We start from the raw sequence: 23,533 nt of genomic DNA, 5'->3' as shown, positions 1-23,533 counted from the left end.
TAATGAAGACAACACATGATGTAAGTGTCTATATTAGTTATATTCGCCTACTATCAAAATGACTTTAAAAGTCTTATATAAGTGTTATAATGAAGACAACACATGATGTAAGTGTCTATATTAGCTATATTAGCCTACTATCAACATGACTTTCACAGTCTTATATAAGTGTTATAATGAAGGCAACACATGATGTAAGTGTCTATATTAGCCTACTATCAAAATGACTTTAAAAGTCTTATATAAGTGTTATAATGAAGACAACACATGATGTAAGTGTCTATATTAGCTATATTAGCCTACTATCAAAATGACTTTAAAAGTCTTATATAAGTGTTATAATGAAGACAACACATGATGTAAGTGTCTATATTAGCTATATTCGCCTACTATCAAAATGACTTTAAAAGTCTTATATAAGTGTTATAAAGAAGACAACACATGATGTAAGTGTCTATATTAGTTATATTCGCCTACTATCAAAATGACTTTAAAAGTCTTATATAAGTGTTATAATGAAGACAACACATGATGTAAGTGTCTATATTAGCTATATTAGCCTACTATCAAAATGACTTTCAGATTTGGTTTGCAGTGTAAAGTCTGCCTTTTCCAAAAAGCGAACAGGATCAGCTGAAGGTCATTTCCATGGCTTGTAGGATGCATATTTTATCATGAGGATGCATATTTAGAGCCAAACTCCTTCAAAAATTGGACTAATTTAGTTGGTGGACACGGCCTGACTAAAGCACATGCAGGTGTTCCAGGTGTTGCAGGTGTTACGTACGTACGTCACTTGGTCCTAGAAGCTGTAAGAGGGCGAGATACAGGGTCACATACGCTGGAGAGTTAGCGCCCTCTAGGCATCTGACATGCTTATATTTGTTTAAGAACATCACTTGGACAATTCAACATGTTTGAAAAGAAGACAGAAGAAGTACATTTAATTTCTTCCCACCAACTACTGAGAGTATAGCATGCAGAGCAGGGATATTACACTCACTTGTTTTGGGGGCCACATTTCCAGAAAGCTGAGGACCTCAAACTATTCGTCTTATTTTGTGCATTCCACAAAAACAGCATTGTCATCTGATTTTTGGTCTATTTACTTTATAATAATAATAATAATAATAATAATAATAATAATAATAGATTTTATTTGTAAAAATCACTTTACATTGAGTAAACAACCTAAAAGTGCTGCAGTATATTAAAAAATAAAATAAAAAATAAAAAGATAATAAAAAATAAATAAAAATAAAAACTAGAACAGCCAAATAGCTAAAAATAATATGCATATATCTAAAAAAAGGCTTTTTAAAAAAAAAAAATTTTAAAGAAGGGTTTTTAAGCGTATTTTAAAAGCATCCACAGTCTGTGGTGGCCTCAGGTGGTCAGGGAGAGCGTTTCACAGACTGGGAGCGGCGGAGCAGAAAGCCCGGTCTCCTTTGTCAAAGTTATCTTTTTAAAGGCTCTTCTACAAACTGTTGAATGATGAAGAAGAGAGGACCTAACATGGAACCTTGAGGAACACCGCTAGTACAAGTAAAGAAGTTGAAGAGAGGACCTAACATGGAACCTTGAGGAACACCGCTAGTACAAGTAAAGAAGTTGAAGAGAGGACCTAACATGGAACCTTGAGGAACACCGCTAGTACAAGTAAAGAAGTTGAAGAGAGGACCTAACATGGAACCTTGAGGAACACCGCTAGTACAAGTAAAGAAGTTGAAGAGAGGACCTAACATGGGACCTTGAGGAACACCGCTAGTACAAGTAAAGAAGTTGAAGAGAGGACCTAACATGGGACCTTGAGGAACACCGCTAGTACAAGTAAAGAAGTTGAAGAGAGGACCTAACATGGAACCTTGAGGAGCACCGCTAGTACAAGTAAAGAAGTTGAAGAGAGGACCTAACATGGAACCTTGAGGAACACCGCTAGTACAAGTAAAGAAGTTGAAGAGAGGACCTAACATGGAACCTTGAGGAACACCGCTAGTACAAGTAAAGAAGTTGAAGAGAGGACCTAACATGGAACCTTGAGGAACACCGCTAGTACAAGTAAAGAAGTTGAAGAGAGGACCTAACATGGAACCTTGAGGAGCACCGCTAGTACAAGTAAAGAAGTTGAAGAGAGGACCTAACATGGAACCTTGAGGAACACCGCTAGTACAAGTAAAGAAGTTGAAGAGAGGACCTAACATGGAACCTTGAGGAACACCGCTAGTACAAGTAAAGAAGTTGAAGAGAGGACCTAACATGGAACCTTGAGGAACACCGCTAGTACAAGTAAAGAAGTTGAAGAGAGGACCTAACATGGAACCTTGAGGAACACCGCTAGTACAAGTAAAGAAGTTGAAGAGAGGACCTAACATGGAACCTTGAGGAACACCGCTAGTACAAGTAAAGAAGTTGAAGAGAGGACCTAACATGGAACCTTGAGGAACACCGCTAGTACAAGTAAAGAAGTTGAAGAGAGGACCTAACATGGAACCTTGAGGAGCACCGCTAGTACAAGTAAAGAAGTTGAAGAGAGGACCTATCATGGAACCTTGAGGAACACCGCTAGTACAAGTAAAGAAGTTGAAGAGAGGACCTAACATGGAACCTTGAGGAACACCGCTAGTACAAGTAAAGAAGTTGAAGAGAGGACCTAACATGGAACCTTGAGGAACACCGCTAGTACAAGTAAAGAGGTTGAAGAGAGGACCTAACATGGAACCTTGAGGAACACCGCTAGTACAAGTAAATACGTTGAAGAGAGGACCTAACATGGAACCTTGAGGAACACCGCTAGTACAAGTAAAGAAGTTGAAGAGAGGACCTAACATGGAACCTTGAGGTACACCGCTAGTACAAGTAAAGAAGTTGAAGAGAGGACCTAACATGGAACCTTGAGGAACACCGCTAGTACAAGTAAAGAGGTTGAAGAGAGGACCTAACATGGAACCTTGAGGAACACCGCTAGTACAAGTAAAGAAGTTGAAGAGAGGACCTATCATGGAACCTTGAGGAACACCGCTAGTACAAGTAAAGAAGTTGAAGAGAGGACCTAACATGGAACCTTGAGGAACACCGCTAGTACAAGTAAAGAAGTTGAAGAGAGGACCTATCATGGAACCTTGAGGAACACCGCTAGTACAAGTAAAGAAGTTGAAGAGAGGACCTAACATGGAACCTTGAGGAACACCGCTAGTACAAGTAAAGAGGTTGAAGAGAGGACCTAACATGGAACCTTGAGGAACACCGCTAGTACAAGTAAAGAAGTTGAAGAGAGGACCTAACATGGAACCTTGAGGAACACCGCTAGTACAAGTAAAGAAGTTGAAGAGAGGACCTAACATGGAACCTTGAAGAACACCGCTAGTACAAGTAAAGAAGTTGAAGAGAGGACCTAACATGGAACCTTGAGGAACACCGCTAGTACAAGTAAAGAAGTTGAAGAGAGGACCTATCATGGAACCTTGAGGAACACCGCTAGTACAAGTAAAGAAGTTGAAGAGAGGACCTAACATGGAACCTTGAGGAGCACCGCTAGTACAAGTAAAGAAGTTGAAGAGAGGACCTAACATGGAACCTTGAGGAACACCGCTAGTACAAGTAAAGAAGTTGAAGAGAGGACCTAACATGGAACCTTGAGGAACACCGCTAGTACAAGTAAAGAAGTTGAAGAGAGGACCTAACATGGAACCTTGAGGAACACCGCTAGTACAAGTAAAGAAGTTGAAGAGAGGACCTAACATGGAACCTTGAGGAACACCGCTAGTACAAGTAAAGAAGTTGAAGAGAGGACCTAACATGGAACCTTGAGGAACACCGCTAGTACAAGTAAAGAAGTTGAAGAGAGGACCTAACATGGAACCTTGAGGAACACCGCTAGTACAAGTAAAGAAGTTGAAGAGAGGACCTAACATGGAACCTTGAGGAACACCGCTAGTACAAGTAAAGAAGTTGAAGAGAGGACCTAACATGGAACCTTGAGGAGCACCGCTAGTACAAGTAAAGAAGTTGAAGAGAGGACCTAACATGGAACCTTGAGGAACACCGCTAGTACAAGTAAAGAAGTTGAAGAGAGGACCTAACATGGAACCTTGAGGAACACCGCTAGTACAAGTAAAGAAGTTGAAGAGAGGACCTATCATGGAACCTTGAGGAACACCGCTAGTACAAGTAAAGAAGTTGAAGAGAGGACCTAACATGGAACCTTGAGGAACACCGCTAGTACAAGTAAAGAAGTTGAAGAGAGGACCTATCATGGAACCTTGAGGAACACCGCTAGTACAAGTAAAGAAGTTGAAGAGAGGACCTAACATGGAACCTTGAGGAGCACCGCTAGTACAAGTAAAGAAGTTGAAGAGAGGACCTATCATGGAACCTTGAGGAACACCGCTAGTACAAGTAAAGAAGTTGAAGAGAGGACCTAACATGGAACCTTGAGGAGCATCGCTAGTACAAGTAAAGAAGTTGAAGAGAGGACCTAACATGGAACCTTGAGGAACACCGCTAGTACAAGTAAAGAGGTTGAAGAGAGGACCTAACATGGAACCTTGAGGAACACCGCTAGTACAAGTAAAGAAGTTGAAGAGAGGACCTAACATGGAACCTTGAGGAACACCGCTAGTACAAGTAAAGAGGTTGAAGAGAGGACCTAACATGGAACCTTGAGGAACACCGCTAGTACAAGTAAAGAAGTTGAAGAGAGGACCTAACATGGAACCTTGAGGAACACCGCTAGTACAAGTAAAGAGGTTGAAGAGAGGACCTAACATGGAACCTTGAGGAACACCGCTAGTACAAGTAAATACGTTGAAGAGAGGACCTAACATGGAACCTTGAGGAACACCGCTAGTACAAGTAAAGAGGTTGAAGAGAGGACCTAACATGGAACCTTGAGGAACACCGCTAGTACAAGTAAATACGTTGAAGAGAGGACCTAACATGGAACCTTGAGGAACACCGCTAGTACAAGTAAAGAAGTTGAAGAGAGGACCTAACATGGAACCTTGAGGTACACCGCTAGTACAAGTAAAGAAGTTGAAGAGAGGACCTAACATGGAACCTTGAGGAACACCGCTAGTACAAGTAAAGAGGTTGAAGAGAGGACCTAACATGGAACCTTGAGGAACACCGCTAGTACAAGTAAAGAAGTTGAAGAGAGGACCTATCATGGAACCTTGAGGAACACCGCTAGTACAAGTAAAGAAGTTGAAGAGAGGACCTAACATGGAACCTTGAGGAACACCGCTAGTACAAGTAAAGAAGTTGAAGAGAGGACCTATCATGGAACCTTGAGGAACACCGCTAGTACAAGTAAAGAAGTTGAAGAGAGGACCTAACATGGAACCTTGAGGAACACCGCTAGTACAAGTAAAGAGGTTGAAGAGAGGACCTAACATGGAACCTTGAGGAACACCGCTAGTACAAGTAAAGAATTTGAAGAGAGGACCTATCATGGAACCTTGAGGAACACCGCTAGTACAAGTAAAGAAGTTGAAGAGAGGACCTAACATGGAACCTTGAGGAACACCGCTAGTACAAGTAAAGAAGTTGAAGAGAGGACCTATCATGGAACCTTGAGGAACACCGCTAGTACAAGTAAAGAAGTTGAAGATAGGACCTAACATGGAACCTTGAGGAACACCGCTAGTACAAGTAAAGAAGTTGAAGAGAGGACCTATCATGGAACCTTGAGGAACACCGCTAGTACAAGTAAAGAAGTTGAAGAGAGGACCTATCATGGAACCTTGAGGAACACCGCTAGTACAAGTAAAGAGGTTGAAGAGAGGACCTAACATGGAACCTTGAGGAACACCGCTAGTACAAGTAAAGAAGTTGAAGAGAGGACCTATCATGGAACCTTGAGGAACACCGCTAGTACAAGTAAAGAAGTTGAAGAGAGGACCTATCATGGAACCTTGAGGAACACCGCTAGTACAAGTAAAGAAGTTGAAGGGAGGACCTAACATGGAACCTTGAGGAACACCGCTAGTACAAGTAAAGAAGTTGAAGAGAGGACCTAACATGGAACCTTGAGGAACACCGCTAGTACAAGTAAATAAGTTGAAGAGAGGACCTAACATGGAACCTTGAGGAACACCGCTAGTACAAGTAAAGAAGTTGAAGAGAGGACCTAACATGGAACCTTGAGGTACACCGCTAGTACAAGTAAAGAAGTTGAAGAGAGGACCTAACATGGAACCTTGAGGAACACCGCTAGTACAAGTAAAGAGGTTGAAGAGAGGACCTAACATGGAACCTTGAGGAACACCGCTAGTACAAGTAAAGAAGTTGAAGAGAGGACCTATCATGGAACCTTGAGGAACACCGCTAGTACAAGTAAAGAAGTTGAAGAGAGGACCTAACATGGAACCTTGAGGAACACCGCTAGTACAAGTAAAGAAGTTGAAGAGAGGACCTAACATGGAACCTTGAGGAACACCGCTAGTACAAGTAAAGAAGTTGAAGAGAGGACCTATCATGGAACCTTGAGGAACACCGCTAGTACAAGTAAAGAAGTTGAAGAGAGGACCTAACATGGAACCTTGAGGAACACCGCTAGTACAAGTAAAGAAGTTGAAGAGAGGACCTAACATGGAACCTTGAGGAACACCGCTAGTACAAGTAAAGAAGTTGAAGAGAGGACCTAACATGGAACCTTGAGGAACACCGCTAGTACAAGTAAAGAAGTTGAAGAGAGGACCTAACATGGAACCTTGAGGAACACCGCTAGTACAAGTAAAGAAGTTGAAGAGAGGACCTATCATGGAACCTTGAGGAACACCGCTAGTACAAGTAAAGAAGTTGAAGAGAGGACCTAACATGGAACCTTGAGGAAGACCGCTAGTACAAGTAAAGAAGTTGAAGAGAGGACCTAACATGGAACCTTGAGGAACACCGCTAGTACAAGTAAAGAAGTTGAAGAGAGGACTACATGTGAAGTGAACAAGCTGCAGCAACACATTGGTCACATCAAAAAGGAGAGGACTTAGAGCGCTGCCTTGAGGAACACCTCAGTTATGTACATGACAAGACTTCAGCAGCACTTTAGTCTTTCTAGGAATGAGCTGCAAGTCTCCCAAGTTTTGAAAGGAACCTGAGGGCCGATATGCTGTCAGATTTGGCCCCGGGGCCGCCGGGTGAATAGCCCTGGGGAAGAGGAACCAGACAGACACATAATAATAATAATAGATTTTATTTGTAAAAGCACTTTACCTTGAGCAAACAAGCTCAAAGTGCAACAGTGCATTTAAAAAAACAAAAACAAAAACAAAACAACAATGCTAGCACCACAAATACCCCAACAAGTAAAATGAATAGTACAAAAAATACAAACTAGAACAGCCTAACAGAACTAGCACACATATATCTAAAAAAGGCTTTTTTAAAAAGAAGGGTTTTTAAGCCTTAGAGTGTCCGCCCTGAGATGGGTAGGTTGTGAGTTCAAACCCCGGCCGAGTCATACCAAAGACTATAAAAATGGGAGCCATTACCTCCCTGCTTGGCACTCAGCATCAAGGCTTGGAATTGGGGGTTAAATCACCAAAAATGATTCCCTGGCGCGGCCACCGCTGCTGCCCACTGCTCCCCTCACCTCCCAGGGGGTGAACAAAGGTGATGGGTCAAATGCAAAGGACAGATTTCACCACACCTAGTGTGTGTGTGTGAAAATTATTGCTACTTTAACTTTAACTTAACTTTTAAAAGCATCCACAGTCTGTGGTGCCCTCAGATGGTCAGGGAGAGCGTTCCACAGACTGGGAGCAGCGGAGCAGAAAGCTCGGTCTCCTATAGTTGGGAGCTTTGTCCTCGGAGGTTGGCCTGTCCGGAGCGGAGGATTTGGGGGTGAGCAGTTCTTTGAGGTAGAGGGGGGGGGGGGGGGGCATTTCCATGGCATTGCATCATGACACAAACAGGCGGCGAGCCTGACTGATGGGTCTCCACGCCATCAAAGGGTTTGTGGCGGCGACGATGACGTGTTCGTCATTACGTGATGTTTCAAATGCGGAGCGAGCGCACAACAAACATTCACACAACAAACATTGACACAACAGGACTCTGACAAACATTGACACAATAAACATTGACACAACAAACATTGACACAACAACATTGACACAACAAACATTCACACAACAAACATTCACATAACAAACATTGACACAACAAACATTGACACAACAAACATTGACACAACAGGACTCTGACAAACATTGACACAACAAACATTGACACAACAAACATTCACACAACAAACATTGACACAAAAAACATTCACACAACAAACATTCACACAACAAACATTGACACAACAAACATTCACACAACAAACATTGACACAACAAACATTCACACAACAAACATTGACACAACAGGACTCTGACAAACATTGACACAACAAACATTGACACAACAAACATTGACACAACAAACATTGACACAACAAACATTGACAGAACAAACATTGACACAACAAACATTGACACAACAAAAATTCACACAACAAACATTCACACAACAAACATTGACACAACAAACATTGACACAACAAACATTCACACAACAAACATTCACACAACAAACATTCACACAACAAACATTGACACAACAAACATTCACACAACAAACATTCACACAACAAACATTCACACAACAAACATTGACACAACAAACATTCACACAACAAACATTGACACAACAAACATGGACACAACAAACATTGACACAACAAACATTCACACAACAAACAGTGACACAACAAACATTGACACAACAAACATTGACACAACACGACTCTGACAAATATTGACACAACAAACATTGACACAACAAACATTGACACAACAAACATTGACACAACACGACTCTGACAAACATTAACACAACAAACATTCACACAACAAACATTGACACAACACGACTCTGACAAACATTAACACAACAAACATTGACACAACAAACATTGACACAACAAACATTCACACAACACACATTGACACAACAAACATTGACACAACAAACATTGACACAACAAACATTGACACAACACGACTCTGACAAACATTGACACAAAAAACATTGACACAACAAACATTGACACAACAAACATTCACACAACAAACATTGACACAACAAACATTGACACAACAAACATTGACACAACAAACATTGACACAACACGACTCTGACAAACATTGACACAACAAACATTGACACAACAAACATTGAGACAACAAACATAGACACAACAAAAATTGACACAACAAACATTGACACAATATACATAGACACAACAAACATTGACACAACAAACATTGACACAACAAACATTGACACAACACGACTCTGACAAACATTGACACAACAAACATTGACACAACAAACATTGACACAACAAACATTGACAACACAGGACTATGACAAACATTGACACAACAAACATTCACACAACAAACATTGACACAACAAACATTGACACAACAAACATTGACACAACACGACTCTGACAAACATTGACACAACACGACTCTGACACAGCAGGAATCTGACAAACATTGACACAACACGACTCTGACACAGCAGGACTCTGACAAACATTGACACAACACGACTCTGACACAACAGGACTCTGACAAACATTGACACAACGCAACTCTGACACAACAGAACTCTGACAAACATTGACACAACACGACTCTGACAAACATTGACACAACACAACTCTGACACAACACGACTCTGACAGACATTGACACAACACGACTCTGACACAACACGACTCTGACAAACATTGACACAACACGACTCTGACACAACACAACTCTGACAAACATTGACACAACATGACTCTGACACAACACGACTCTGACAAACATTGACACAACACGACTCTGACACAAGAGGACTCTGACAAACATTGACACAACACAACTCTGACACAACACGACTCTGACACAACACAACTCTGACAAACATTGACACAACAAACATTGACACAACAAACATTGACAAACATTGACACAACACGACTCTGACACAACAAGACTCTGACAAACATAGACACAACACAACTCTGACACAACAAAACTCTGACAAACATTGACACAACACGACTCTGACAAACATTGACACAACATGACTCTGACACAACAGGACTCTGACAAACATTGACGCAACACAACTCTGACACAACACGACTCTGACAAACATTGACACAACACGACTCTGACAAACATTGACACAACATGACTCTGACACAACAGGACTCTGACAAACATTGACGCAACACAACTCTGACACAACACGACTCTGACAAACATTGACACAACACGACTCTGACAAACATTGACACAACACGACTCTGACACAACACGACTCTGACAAACATTGACACAACACAACTCTGACAAACATTGACACAACACGACTCTGACACAACACGACTCTGACAAACATTGACACAACACGACTCTGACACAACAGGACTCTGACAAACATTGACACAACACAACTCTGACAAAACAGAACTCTCACAAACATTGACACAACACGACTCTGACACAACACGACTCTGACAAACATTGACACAACACGACTCTGACACAACAGGACTCTGACAAACATTGACACAACAGGACTCTGACACAACACGACTCTGACAAACATTGACACAACACAACTCTGACACAACACGACTCTGACAAACATTGACACAACACGACTCTGACACAACAGGACTCTGACAAACATTGACACAACAAACATTGACACAACAGGACTCTGACCAACATTGACACAACACGACTCTGACACAACAGGACTCTGACAAACATTGACACAACAAACATTGACACAACAAACATTGACACAACAGGACTCTGACAAACATTGACACAACACGACTCTGACACAACAGGACTCTGACAAACATTGACACAACAAACATTGACACAACAAACATTGTCACAACAGGACTCTGACAAACATTGACACAACACGACTCTGACACAACACAACTCTGACAAACATTGACACAACAAACATTGACACAACAAACATTGACACAACAGGACTCTGACAAACATTGACACAACACGACTCTGACACAACACGACTCTGACAAACATTGACACAACAAACATTGACACAACACGACTCTGACACAACAGGACTCTGACAAACATTGACACAACAAACATTGACACAACAAACATTGACACAACAGGAATCTGAAAAACATTGACACAACACGACTCTGACACAACAGGACTCTGACAAACATTGACACAACACGACTCTGACACAACAGGACTCTGACAAACATTGACACAACAAACATTGACACAACAAACATTGACACAACAGGACTCTGACAAACATTGACACAACACGACTCTGACACAACACAACTCTGACAAACATTGACACAACACGACTTTGACACAACACAACTCTGACAAACATTGACACAACACGACTCTGACACAACAGTACTCTGACAAACATTCCACAAGTCAATAAAGCATCAATGAACACAGACTTGCTGTCTTCAGTCCTTGCTATGGTCTACTCATGTCCCAGTACCAAGATGTTGGTACCGCTACCACAATGTGTTTCCATACTTTTGGATACTTTGATACTTTTCTAAATAAAGGGGACCACAAAAAATTTCATTATTGTCTTTATTGGAACAAACAATGTTAGTGTACATGAAACATATGTTTATTATTGTCATTTAGTCCTTCAATAAAATGTTGAACATACTAGACAACTTGTCTTTTAGTAGTAAGTAAACAAACAAAGACTCCTAATTATGCAGTAACATATTGTGTCATTTATACACCTATTATTTTGTACACATTATGAGGGACAAACTGTAAAAAATGGATCATTAATCCACTTGTTCATTTACTGTTATTATCTGCTTATTTTCTCTTTTAACATGTTCTATCTACACTTCTGTTCAAATGTAATAATCACTTATTCTTCTCTTCTTTGATACTTGACATTAGTTTTGGATGATACCACACATTTAGGTATCGATCTGATACCAAGTAGTTACAGGATCATACATTGGTCATATTCAAAGTCCTCATGTGTCCAGGGACATATTTACTGACTTTATACACATAACATACATTTTAAATAAAAGGAAAATAATATTTTGTGATGATAAAAAATATCGATGTAATCATAGTAGTATTGTTTTTTAAACATTTTTTATTTTTATTTTATCTATTTAAAAAAAAAAAAAATCATAGTAGTATTGATTAGATATGCTCTTGTACTTGGTATAATTACAGTGGATGTCAGGTGTAGATCCACCCATGGCGTTTGTTTACATTGAGGAGCGCTAGCTTTTGTTAGCGGTGAGCTATTGTATCCTCCTACGGTGTGTAGTGAAGCATGTTTAGCTATTCCTCGTCCTCCAGTGATAATGCTACTTGTAAGAAACTTACTTTATTTGTCACCATGGAGACCAGGATTAGTGATTTGGAAAGAGCTAAAACACTGCAGATGGATGTTAGCTGCTAGCTAGCTAGCCATGTGTTAAAGCAGCTCTTCCTGAGGGTGTTTCAGTGTTATAACTTCACCTTTATCTTGACTTTTTACACCAAAATGCGTCCATTCTCCCTTTTCTGTCTACACGCTGTGTCTGCTTGTAAGTACTCTGTGTGTGTGCGCTGCCCAACATGCTCCTCTGCTCCTAAAACCAGCAATGACTAAACCACGCTGATTCACTCGGGTGTTGCTCTTCCCCTTCCAGTCGAGGCCCTTCACCTCGGAACGCTGATGGCCGCACACGGATACTTCTTCCCCATCTCGGACCATGTCCTCACTCTCAAAGATGACGGCACTTTCTACAGGTTTCAGGTAAGTTCCTGCTGAGCTTCTACAGTTTGTCATTCCTAATGGATCTGATCATCCAAACAAGTCATTGCCGGTGTTAGCAACATACTAGAATCATCTTGACACTCTGATGCCTTAATGCCACCGAGGTCATTATACACCACCATCTTTTACTGCACACTCCAGACGTGCGACATCTTATACGACAATACAAATACTGCACACTCCAGACGTGCAACATCTTACACGACAATACAAATACTGCACACTCCAGACGTGCAACATCTTACACGACAATACAAATACTGCACACTCCAGACGTGCAACATCTTGCACAACAATACAAAACACAATTAAACAAATCTCTCTACATTTGTGGATGGACTTTGAGGGCCTGCTCTACTAAAGCAGGGGTGTCCAAATTGCCCGCCAACGAGCCCGCGAGATGAGTTAGCGAAGTATGAAAATGGGCTGAAACTGCTGTTCTGAATGTGTCCACTAGATGTCGCAGTAGCAATTCTGTCAGGAATTGAAGAATTCAGGAATAATAATGAAGAATTAATTAATTAATTATCAAATTATATAATAATGTATATCAAATAATAACTAATAATAATAATAATTATAAAATTATAATTATAATAACTAATAATAACAATAACTATAACTATAACTAGTTATAGTTATATTTATTATAATATACATAAGGAATATATATATTATATATATAAAAACCTATTATATTATTATAATTAGTTATAAGTATAACTAATTATAATAATAATATTATTATTATTATTATAATTATTATTATTTGATTTAATAAATTCTATCAAATTATTATTATTTATTAGAGTTATCATTAAAATTATTCATTAAAGAATTAAAAAGTAATTCAGGAAGAATTCTGTCAGGAATTGAAGAATTCAGGAAGAATAATTACGAATTAAAGGATTATCATTATAATTATTGAATTGAAGAATTATTATAATTATCAAATTATATAATAAATGATATCAAATAATAACTAATAATAATAATAATCATTATATAATTATAATAACTAATAATAATAATAATAATAATATATAACTACTTATAGTTATAGCCTAATAGAACTAGCACACATATATCTAAAAAAAAAAGGCTTTTTTAAAAAGAAGGGTTTTTAAGCCTTAGAGTGTCCGCCCTGAGATGGGTAGGTTGTGAGTTCAAACCCCGGCCGAGTCATACCAAAGACTATAAAAATGGGAGCCATTACCTCCCTGCTTGGCACTCAGCATCAAGGCTTGGAATTGGGGGTTAAATCACCAAAAAGGATTCCCGGGTGCGGCCACCACCGCTGCTGCTCACTGCTCCCCTCACCTACCAGGGGGTGATCAAGGGTGATGGGTCAAATGCAGAGAATAATTTCGCCACACCTCGTGTGTGTGTGTGTGACAATCATTGGTACTTTAACTTGAACTTTAGATCACCCGCAGCACAGCCACTAATAGTGTGTGCGGTCTTAGTAGATCACCCGCAGCACAGCCACTAATAGTGTGTGCGGTCTTAGTAGATCACCCGCAGCACAGCCACTAATAGTGTGTGCGGTCTTAGTAGATCACCCGCAGCACAGCCACTAAGAGTGTGTGCGGTCTTAGTAGATCACCCGCAGCACAGCCACTAATAGTGTGTGCGGTCTTAGCAGATCACCCGCAGCACAGCCACTAATAGTGTGTGCGGTCTTAGTAGATCACCCGCAGCACAGCCACTAATAGTGTGTGCGGTCTTAGTAGATCACCCGCAGCACAGCCACTAATAGTGTGTGCGGTCTTAGTAGATCACCCGCAGCACAGCCACTAATAGTGTGTGCGGTCTTAGTAGATCACCCGCAGCACAGCCACTAATAGTGTGTGCGGTCTTAGTAGATCACCCGCAGCACAGCCACTAATAGTGTGTGCGGTCTTAGTAGATCACCCGCAGCACAGCCACTAATAGTGTGTGCAGTCTTAGTAGATCACCCGCAGCACAGCCACTAATAGTGTGTGCGGTCTTAGTAGATCACCCGCAGCACAGCCACTAATAGTGTGTCCGGTCTTAGTAGATCACCCGCAGCACAGCCACTAATAGTGTGTGCGGTCTTAGTAGATCACCCGCAGCACAGCCACTAATAGTGTGTGCGGTCTTAGTAGATCACCCGCAGCACAGCCACTAATAGTGTGTGCGGTCTTAGTAGATCACCCGCATCACAGCCACTAATAGTGTGTGCGGTCTTAGTAGATCACCCGCAGCACAGCCACTAATAGTGTGTGCGGTCTTAGTAGATCACCCGCAGCACAGCCACTAATAGTGTGTGCGGTCTTAGTAGATCACCCGCAGCACAGCCACTAATAGTGTGTGCGGTCTTAGTAGATCACCCGCAGCACAGCCACTAATAGTGTGTGCGGTCTTAGTACATCACCCGCAGCACAGCCACTAATAGTGTGTGCGGTCTTAGTAGATCACCCGCAGCACAGCCACTAATAGTGTGTGCGGTCTTAGTACATCACCCGCAGCACAGCCACTAATAATGTGTGCAGTCTTAGTAGATCACCCGCAGCACAGCCACTAATAGTGTGTGCAGTCTTAGTAGATCACCCGCAGCACAGCCACTAATAGTGTGTGCGGTCTTAGTAGATCACCCGCAGCACAGCCACTAAGAGTGTGTGCGGTCTTAGTAGATCACCCGCAGCACAGCCACTAATAGTGTGTGCGGTCTTAGTAGATCACCCGCAGCACAGCCACTAAGAGTGTGTGCGGTCTTAGTAGATCACCCGCAGCACAGCCACTAATAGTGTGTGCGGTCTTAGTAGATCACCCGCAGCACAGCCACTAATAATGTGTGCAGTCTTAGTAGATCACCCGCAGCACAGCCACTAATAGTGTGTGCAGTCTTAGTAGATCACCCGCAGCACAGCCACTAATAGTGTGTGCGGTCTTAGTAGATCACCCGCAGCACAGCCACTAAGAGTGTGTGCGGTCTTAGTAGATCACCCGCAGCACAGCCACTAATAGTGTGTGCGGTCTTAGTAGATCACCCGCAGCACAGCCACTAAGAGTGTGTGCGGTCTTAGTAGATCACCCGCAGCACAGCCAATAATAGTGTGTGCGGTCTTAGTAGATCACCCGCAGCACAGCCACTAATAGTGTGTGCGGTCTTAGTAGATCACCCGCAGCACAGCCACTAATAGTGTGTGCGGTCTTAGTAGATCACCCGCAGCACAGCCACTAATAATGTGTGCAGACTTCACGCTATTTAGCACCTGTTATTTGGGGATTGTGATAGTGTAGTGGGAAGTCCAAATCTTAAACAGGAAGAAAAGAGAAGTTATCACCAGAGTTGTATTCCCTCATAATGAAATGGTACAAGGTTGGATTGGGTTGCCATGAATACAGAAAGTGTCTCCGGAGACGTTGGATGATGCGCCCTCGTGCAGGAATCAAAGAAAGCTTGGTTACTTATACACTTCCTGGTGGGTCAAAGGCCAGCATAACAAACAATCAAGGTAACATGTACAATGTCAGGGCGACCCTAATGCATTCCGACCTGGCTCAACAAACAAAATAGAAAGGTAAAAGGGACATGAATTCCACTACAATAGTTGCGGTGCAGTGTGCAGAACAAGATGGAGAGTGTGAGGAGAAGTGTGTGTGTGTGTGTCATATAAAACACACATCAATGGCAGGATTGTAGCCATGTTAGCTCCTCCTACAACACACACGTCTCATCAGTGGAAATGAACGCTGAAGGCCATCCACACAAGATTGAGTTTCTCACGTGGAGCTCGGTGTCGCCCGCAGAGAGTCAAGATGCACGAGCGGGCTGAGTGCTGAAAGGAGATTATGTGCTTTAGTGAGCAGATTAGAAAACCAAATGTTTTATTGTGACAGATGCAACTATGCCTGGCCTCACATGACAAGAACACACCATATGGAGATGTTGGCCTTCTTTTACCTGCTTTCTTTTTTGAACCATGTTTCTGCCTGCAGACTCCATACTTCTGGCCCTCCAACTGCTGGGAACCAGAAAACACAGACTATGGTGAGCACATGATAAACACCATTGACATGTCGTTTACTATATTCCATTATATATTCTCATTAGAACCAGCGTCCTCTAGAGTGGACATTTCTTGGTGGTCCATTTCTTTTGATAGATTGACACATTTATGGAAACATACATATATATATATACACTACCGTTCAAAAGTTTGGGGTCACCCAAACAATTTTGTGGAATAGCCTTCATTTCTAAGAACAAGAATAGACTGTCGAGTTTCAGATGAAAGTTCTCTTTTTCTGGCCATTTTGAACGTTTAATTGACCCCACAAATGTGATGCTCCAGAAACTCAATCTGCTCAAAAGAAGGTCAGTTTTGTAGCTTCTGTAACGAGCTGAACTGTTTTCAGATGTGTGAACATGATTGCACAAGGGTTTTCTAATCATCAATTAGCCTTCTGAGCCAATGAGCAAACACATTGTACCATTAGAACACTGGAGTGATAGTTGCTGGAAATGGGCCTCTATACACCTATGTAGATATTGCACCAAAAACCAGACATTTGCAGCTAGAATAGTCATTTACCACATTAGCAATGTATAGAGTGTATTTCTTTAAAGTCAAGACTAGCTTAAAGTTATCTTCATTGAAAAGTACAGTGCTTTTCCTTCAAAAATAAGGACATTTCAATGTGACCCCAAACTTTTGAACGGTAGTGTACATACATATATAAATACACATATATATATATATATATATATATATATATATATATATATATATATATATATATATATATATATATATATATATATATATATATATATATATATATATATATATATATATATATATATATATATATATATATATATATATATATATATATATATACAAATATATATACACATATACATACATTTATATTTATACATACACATATATACTCTACATATATACATATACATGCATATATACATATACATATATACATACACATATACATACAAAAGCAGTGAAGTTGTCACGTTGTGTAAATGGTAAATAAAAAGAGAATACAACAAATCCTTTTCAACTTATATTCAATTGAATTGACTGCAAAGACAAGATATTAAAGGCCTACTGAAAGCCACTACTAGCGACCACGCAGTCTGATAGTTTATATATCAATGATGACATCTTAACATTGCAACACATGCCAATACGGCCGGGTTAACTTATAAAGTGACATTTTACATTTCCCGCTAAACTTCCGGTTCAAAACGTCTTTGGAGGATGACGTATGCGCGTGACGTCGCGAGGTCCACGGAAGTGTTTGGACCCTATTGGACACTCTGTTTTCTTCGACAAAATTCCACAGTATTCTGGACATCGGTGTTGGTGAATCTTTTGCACTTTGTTTAATGAACAATGGAGGCTGCAAAGAAGAACGTTGTAGGTGGGATCGGTGTATTAGCGGCTGGCTGCAGCAACACAACAAGGAGGACTTTGTTGTCTAGCAGACGCTAGCGCCCGCGACCTCACCTTGACTTCCTACGTCTCCGGGCCGCCGACCGCATCGGCGATCGCTGGAACGCAGGTGAGCACGGGTGTTGATGAGCAGATGAGGGCTGGCTGGCGTAGGTGGAGCGCTAATGTTTTTATCATAGCTCTGACGAGGTCCTGTTGCTAAGTTAGCGTTGTTATCAACAGCATTGCTAGGCTTCGACAGGCGGCACAGCATTAACCGTGTATTTACACGTCCAGTGTTTGGTTTGGTGTCTCCTGATAGTAGTATTGTTGATCTTCTGTCTATCCTTCCGGTCAGGGATTTATTTATTTTGTTTCCATCTGCATTTGAGACAGATGCTATCATGTTAGCTCATGCTAAAGAGCTTCGTCGATGTATTGTCGTGGAGATAAAAGTCACTGTGAATGTCCATTTCGCCTTCTCGACTCTCATTTTCAAGAGGATATAGTATCCCAGGTGGTTTAAAATACAAATCCGTGATCCACAATAGAAAAAGGAGAGAGTGTGGATTCCAAAGAGCCAGCTTGTACCTAAGTTACGGTCAGAGCGAAAAAAGATATCTCTTGAACTGCATTCTAGTCCGTCACTGTAACGTTCCTCATCCACGAATCTTTCATCCTCGCTCAAATTAATGGGGTAATCGTCGCTTTCTCGCTCCGAATATCTCTCGCTCCATTGTAAACAACGGGGAATTGTGAGCAGCACTACCGCTTGTGACGTCACGCTACTTCTGGTAGGGGCAAGGGTTTTCTTTTATCAGCGAGCAAAAGTTGCAAACTTTATCGTCGATTTTCTCTACTAAATCCTTTCAGCAAAAATATGGCAATATCGCGAAATGATCAAGTATGACACATAGAATGGATCTGCTATCCCCGTTTAAATTTAAAAAAATCATTTCAGTAGGCCTTTAAACGTTCCAACTGGTAAACGTTGTTATTTTTTGCAAATATTAGCTCATTTTGGAATTTGATGCCTGCAACATGTTTCAAAAAAAGCTGGCACAAGTGGCAAAAAAGAGTGAGAACGTTTGAGGAATGCTCATCAAAGACTTATTTGGAACATCCCACAGGTGAACAGGCTAATTGGGAACAGGTGGGTGCCATGATTGGGTATAAAAGTAGATTCCATGAAATGCTCAGTCATTCCCAAACAAGGACGGGGCGAGGGTCACCACTTTGTCAACAAATGCCTGAGCAAATTGTTGAACAGTTTAAGAAAAACCTTTCTCAAGCAGCTATTGCAAGGAATTTAGGGATTTCACCATCTACGCTCCGTAATATCATCAAAGGGTTGAGAGAATGTGGAGAAATCACTGCACATAAGCAGCTAAGCCCGTGACCTTCCATCCCTCAGGCTGTACTGCATCAACAAGCCACATCAGTGTGTAAAGGATATCACCACATGGGCTCAGGAACACTTCAGAAAACCACTGTCAGTAACTACAGTTGGTCGCTACATCTGTAAGTGCAAGTTAAAACTCTCCTATGCAAGGCAAAAACCGTTTATCAACAACACCCAGAAACACAGTCGGCTTCGCTGGGCCCGAGCTCATCTAAGATGGACTGATACAAAGTGGAAAAGTGTTCTGTGGTCTGACGAGTCCACATTTCAAATTGTTTTTGGAAACTGTGGACATGGTGTCCTCCGGACCAAAGAGGAAAAGAACCATCCGGATTGTTCTAGGCGCAAAGTGTAAAAGGCAGCATGTGTGATGGTATGGGGGTGTATTAGTGGCCAAGACATGGGTAACTTACACATCTGTGAAGGCACCATTAATGCTGAAAGGTACATACAGCTTTTGGAGCAACATATGTTGCCATCCAAGCAACGTTACCATGGACGCCCCTGCTTATTTCAGCAAGACAATGCCAAGCCACGTGTTACATCAACGTGGCTTCATAGTAAAAGAGTGCGGGTACTAGACTGGCCTGCCTGTAGTCCAGACATTGAAAATGTGTGGCACCTAAAATATGAGAAGGGAGACTGTTGAACAACTTAAGCTGTACATCAAGCAAGAATGGGAAAAAATTTCACTTCAAAAATGTGTCTCCTCACTTCCCAAACCTTTACTGAGTGTTGTTAAAAGGAAAGGCCATGTAACACAGTGGTGAACATGCCCTTTCCCAACTACTTTGGCACGTGTTGCAACCATGAAATTCTAAGTTCATTATTATTTGCCAAAAAAAAAATCAAGTTTATGAGTTTGAACATGAAATATGTTGTCTTTGTAGCATATTCAACTGAATATGGCTTGAAAAGGATTTGCAAATCATTGTATTCTGTTTATATTTACATCTAACACCATTTCCCAACTCATATGGAAACGGGGTTTGTACGTGCAGGTTTTGGAGCAACATAGAAGAGTGTTGTTTACAGTCATAGAATTAGAAGAGTGTTGTTTACAGTCATAGAATTAGAAGAGGAAGCAGGTCAGAGTGAGACAAAGTTCAGATGTAGCAGCTCAGTGGTAATGAATAAAAAGCAGCCTAATGTCTTAATGACGGTCTAATGGTTAGTCACACACACACACACACACACACACACACACACACACACACACACACACACACACACACACACACACACACACACACACACACACACACACACACACACACACACACACACACACACACACACACACACACACACACACAGTCAGTCAGTGTGATTTACAGGTCAGTTTAAATGTGCAGTTGAGAGGATTAAATGAGTCGGGCCACTTATCGCTCGCTCTCTCTCTCTCTCTCTCTCTCTCTCTCTCTCTCTCTCTCTCTCTCTCTCTCTCTCTCTCTCTCTCTCTCTCTCTCTCTCTCACTCTCTCTCTCTCTCTCTCACTCTCTCTCTTTCTTTCTCTCTCTCTCTAAAACACTTTCTCTCTCTCTCTCTCTGCAACACACTCTCTCTCTCTCTCTCTGTAACACACTCTCTCTCTCTCTGTAACACACACTCTCTCTCTCTCTCTCTGTAACACTCAATTCAATTCAATTCAATTCAAAGGGGCTTTATTGACATGGGAAACAAACGTTTACATTGCCAAAGCCAGCATTAAAACAATCAATCAAAACAATTAAAATGTATCAAACTTAAGCACCTATTGAAATTAAAAGTATGTACAATAAAAATATAGGTCTACTATACTAAAGATGTGTGTGAACAGAGCTGTGTCACATTACAGCTTTAAAAAATGTTAAGACTAATTTAAAATATAAGATTATAATAATAAAAAGTAATAAAATAAGGTAAACTATAGAGTTGTGCAAAACATTTAAATAAAGATGCATATGTATACATTCAAGTAAGGATCAAAACAATTAAAATGTATCAAACTTAAGCACCTATTGAAATTGAAATTAAAACTATGTACAATTAAAATATAGGTCTACTATACTAAAGAGCTGTGTGAACAGAGCTGTGTCACATTGCAACTTTAAAAATGTTAAGACTAATTAAAATATAACATTATAGTAATAAAATAAGATAAACTATAGAGTTGTGCAAAACGTTTAAATAAAGATGCATATATGTATACATTCAAGTAAAGATGGCTTAAAAATAGCAGCAGTTTTCCAAGTGTATTTGAACGTATATGCTCTGTTTGTGGGTAGATCTATGTACAGATGTCCGTATAGTACAAATAGTGCAGGAATAGTCTCTCTCTCTCTCTCTCTCTCTCTAACACACATTCTCTCTCTCTAACACTCTCTCTCTCTCTCTCGCTCTCTCTCTAACACACACTCTCTCTAACACACACTCTCTCAATTTCAATTTCAATTCAAAGGGGCTTTATTGACATGGGAAACAAACGTTTACATTGCCAAAGCCAGCATTAAAACAATCAATCAAAACAATTAAAATGTATCAAACTTAAGCACCTATTGAAATTAAAAGTATGTACAATTAAAATATAGGTCTACTATACTAAAGATGTGTGTGAACAGAGCTGTGTCACATTACAGCTTTAAAAAAATGTTAAGACTAATTTAAAATATAAGATTATAATAATAAAAAGTAATAAAATAAGGTAAACTATAGAGTTGTGCAAAACATTTAAATAAAGATGCATATGTATACATTCAAGTAAGGATCAAAACAATTAAAATGTATCAAACTTAAGCACCTATTGAAATTGAAATTAAAACTATGTACAATTAAAATATAGGTCTACTATACTAAAGAGCTGTGTGAACAGAGCTGTGTCACATTGCAACTTTAAAAATGTTAAGACTAATTAAAATATAACATTATAGTAATAAAATAAGATAAACTATAGAGTTGTGCAAAACGTTTAAATAAAGATGCATATATGTATACATTCAAGTAAAGATGGCTTAAAAATAGCAGCAGTTTTCCAAGTGTATTTGAACGTATATGCTCTGTTTGTGGGTAGATCTATGTACAGATGTCCGTATAGTACAAATAGTGCAGGAATAGTCTCTCTCTCTCTCGCTCTCTCTCTAACACACTCTCTAACACACTCTCTCTCTAACACACTCTCTCTAACACATACTCTCTCTCTCTCTAACACACTCTCTCTCTCTCTCTCGCTCTCTCTCTAACACACTCTCTAACACACTCTCTCTCTAACACTCTCTCTCTAACACATACTCTCTCTCTCTAACACACTCTCTCTCTCTCGCTCTCTCTCTAACACACTCTGTAACACACTCTCTCTCTAACACTCTCTCTCTAACACATACTCTCTCTCTCTAACACACTCTCTCTCTCTCTCGCTCTCTCTCTAACACACTCTCTAACACACTCTCTCTCTAACACTCTCTGTCTAACACACTCTCTAACACACTCTCTCTCTAACACTCTCTCTCTAACACACTCTCTAACACACTCTCTCTCTAACACACTCTCTCTTTAACACACTCTCTAACACACTCTCTCTCTAACACTCTCTCTCTAACACATACTCTCTCTCTCTAACACACTCTCTCTCTCTCTCGCTCTCTCTCTAACACACTCTCTAACACACTCTCTCTCTAACACTCTCTCTCTAACACACTCTCTAACACACTCTCTCTCTAACACACTCTCTCTCTCTCTCGCTCTCTCTCTAACACACTCTCTAACACACTCTCTCTCCAACACTCTCTCTCTAACACATACTCTCTCTCTCTAACACACTCTCTCTCTCTCTCTCGCTCTC

General features: G+C 40.5%; 1 protein-coding gene across 1 annotated transcript in view; it reads left to right on the top strand.

Moving 5' to 3' along the window:
• rgs7a (regulator of G protein signaling 7a) overlaps positions 1 to 23,533 on the top strand; it is a 139,442-nt gene that overhangs the window by 74,358 nt on the left and 41,551 nt on the right. Inside the window, exons 5-6 of the mRNA XM_062059115.1 lie at positions 12,761 to 12,867; positions 16,855 to 16,906. Of these exons, the coding sequence (XP_061915099.1) occupies positions 12,761 to 12,867; positions 16,855 to 16,906 (159 nt within the window). The remainder of the gene's footprint in view (positions 1 to 12,760; positions 12,868 to 16,854; positions 16,907 to 23,533) is intronic.

This window comes from Entelurus aequoreus, linkage group LG09, assembly GCF_033978785.1.
Source record: "Entelurus aequoreus isolate RoL-2023_Sb linkage group LG09, RoL_Eaeq_v1.1, whole genome shotgun sequence".
NCBI classification, from domain to species: domain Eukaryota; kingdom Metazoa; phylum Chordata; class Actinopteri; order Syngnathiformes; family Syngnathidae; genus Entelurus; species Entelurus aequoreus.
This window is presented reverse-complemented; position numbering and strand designations above follow the sequence as displayed.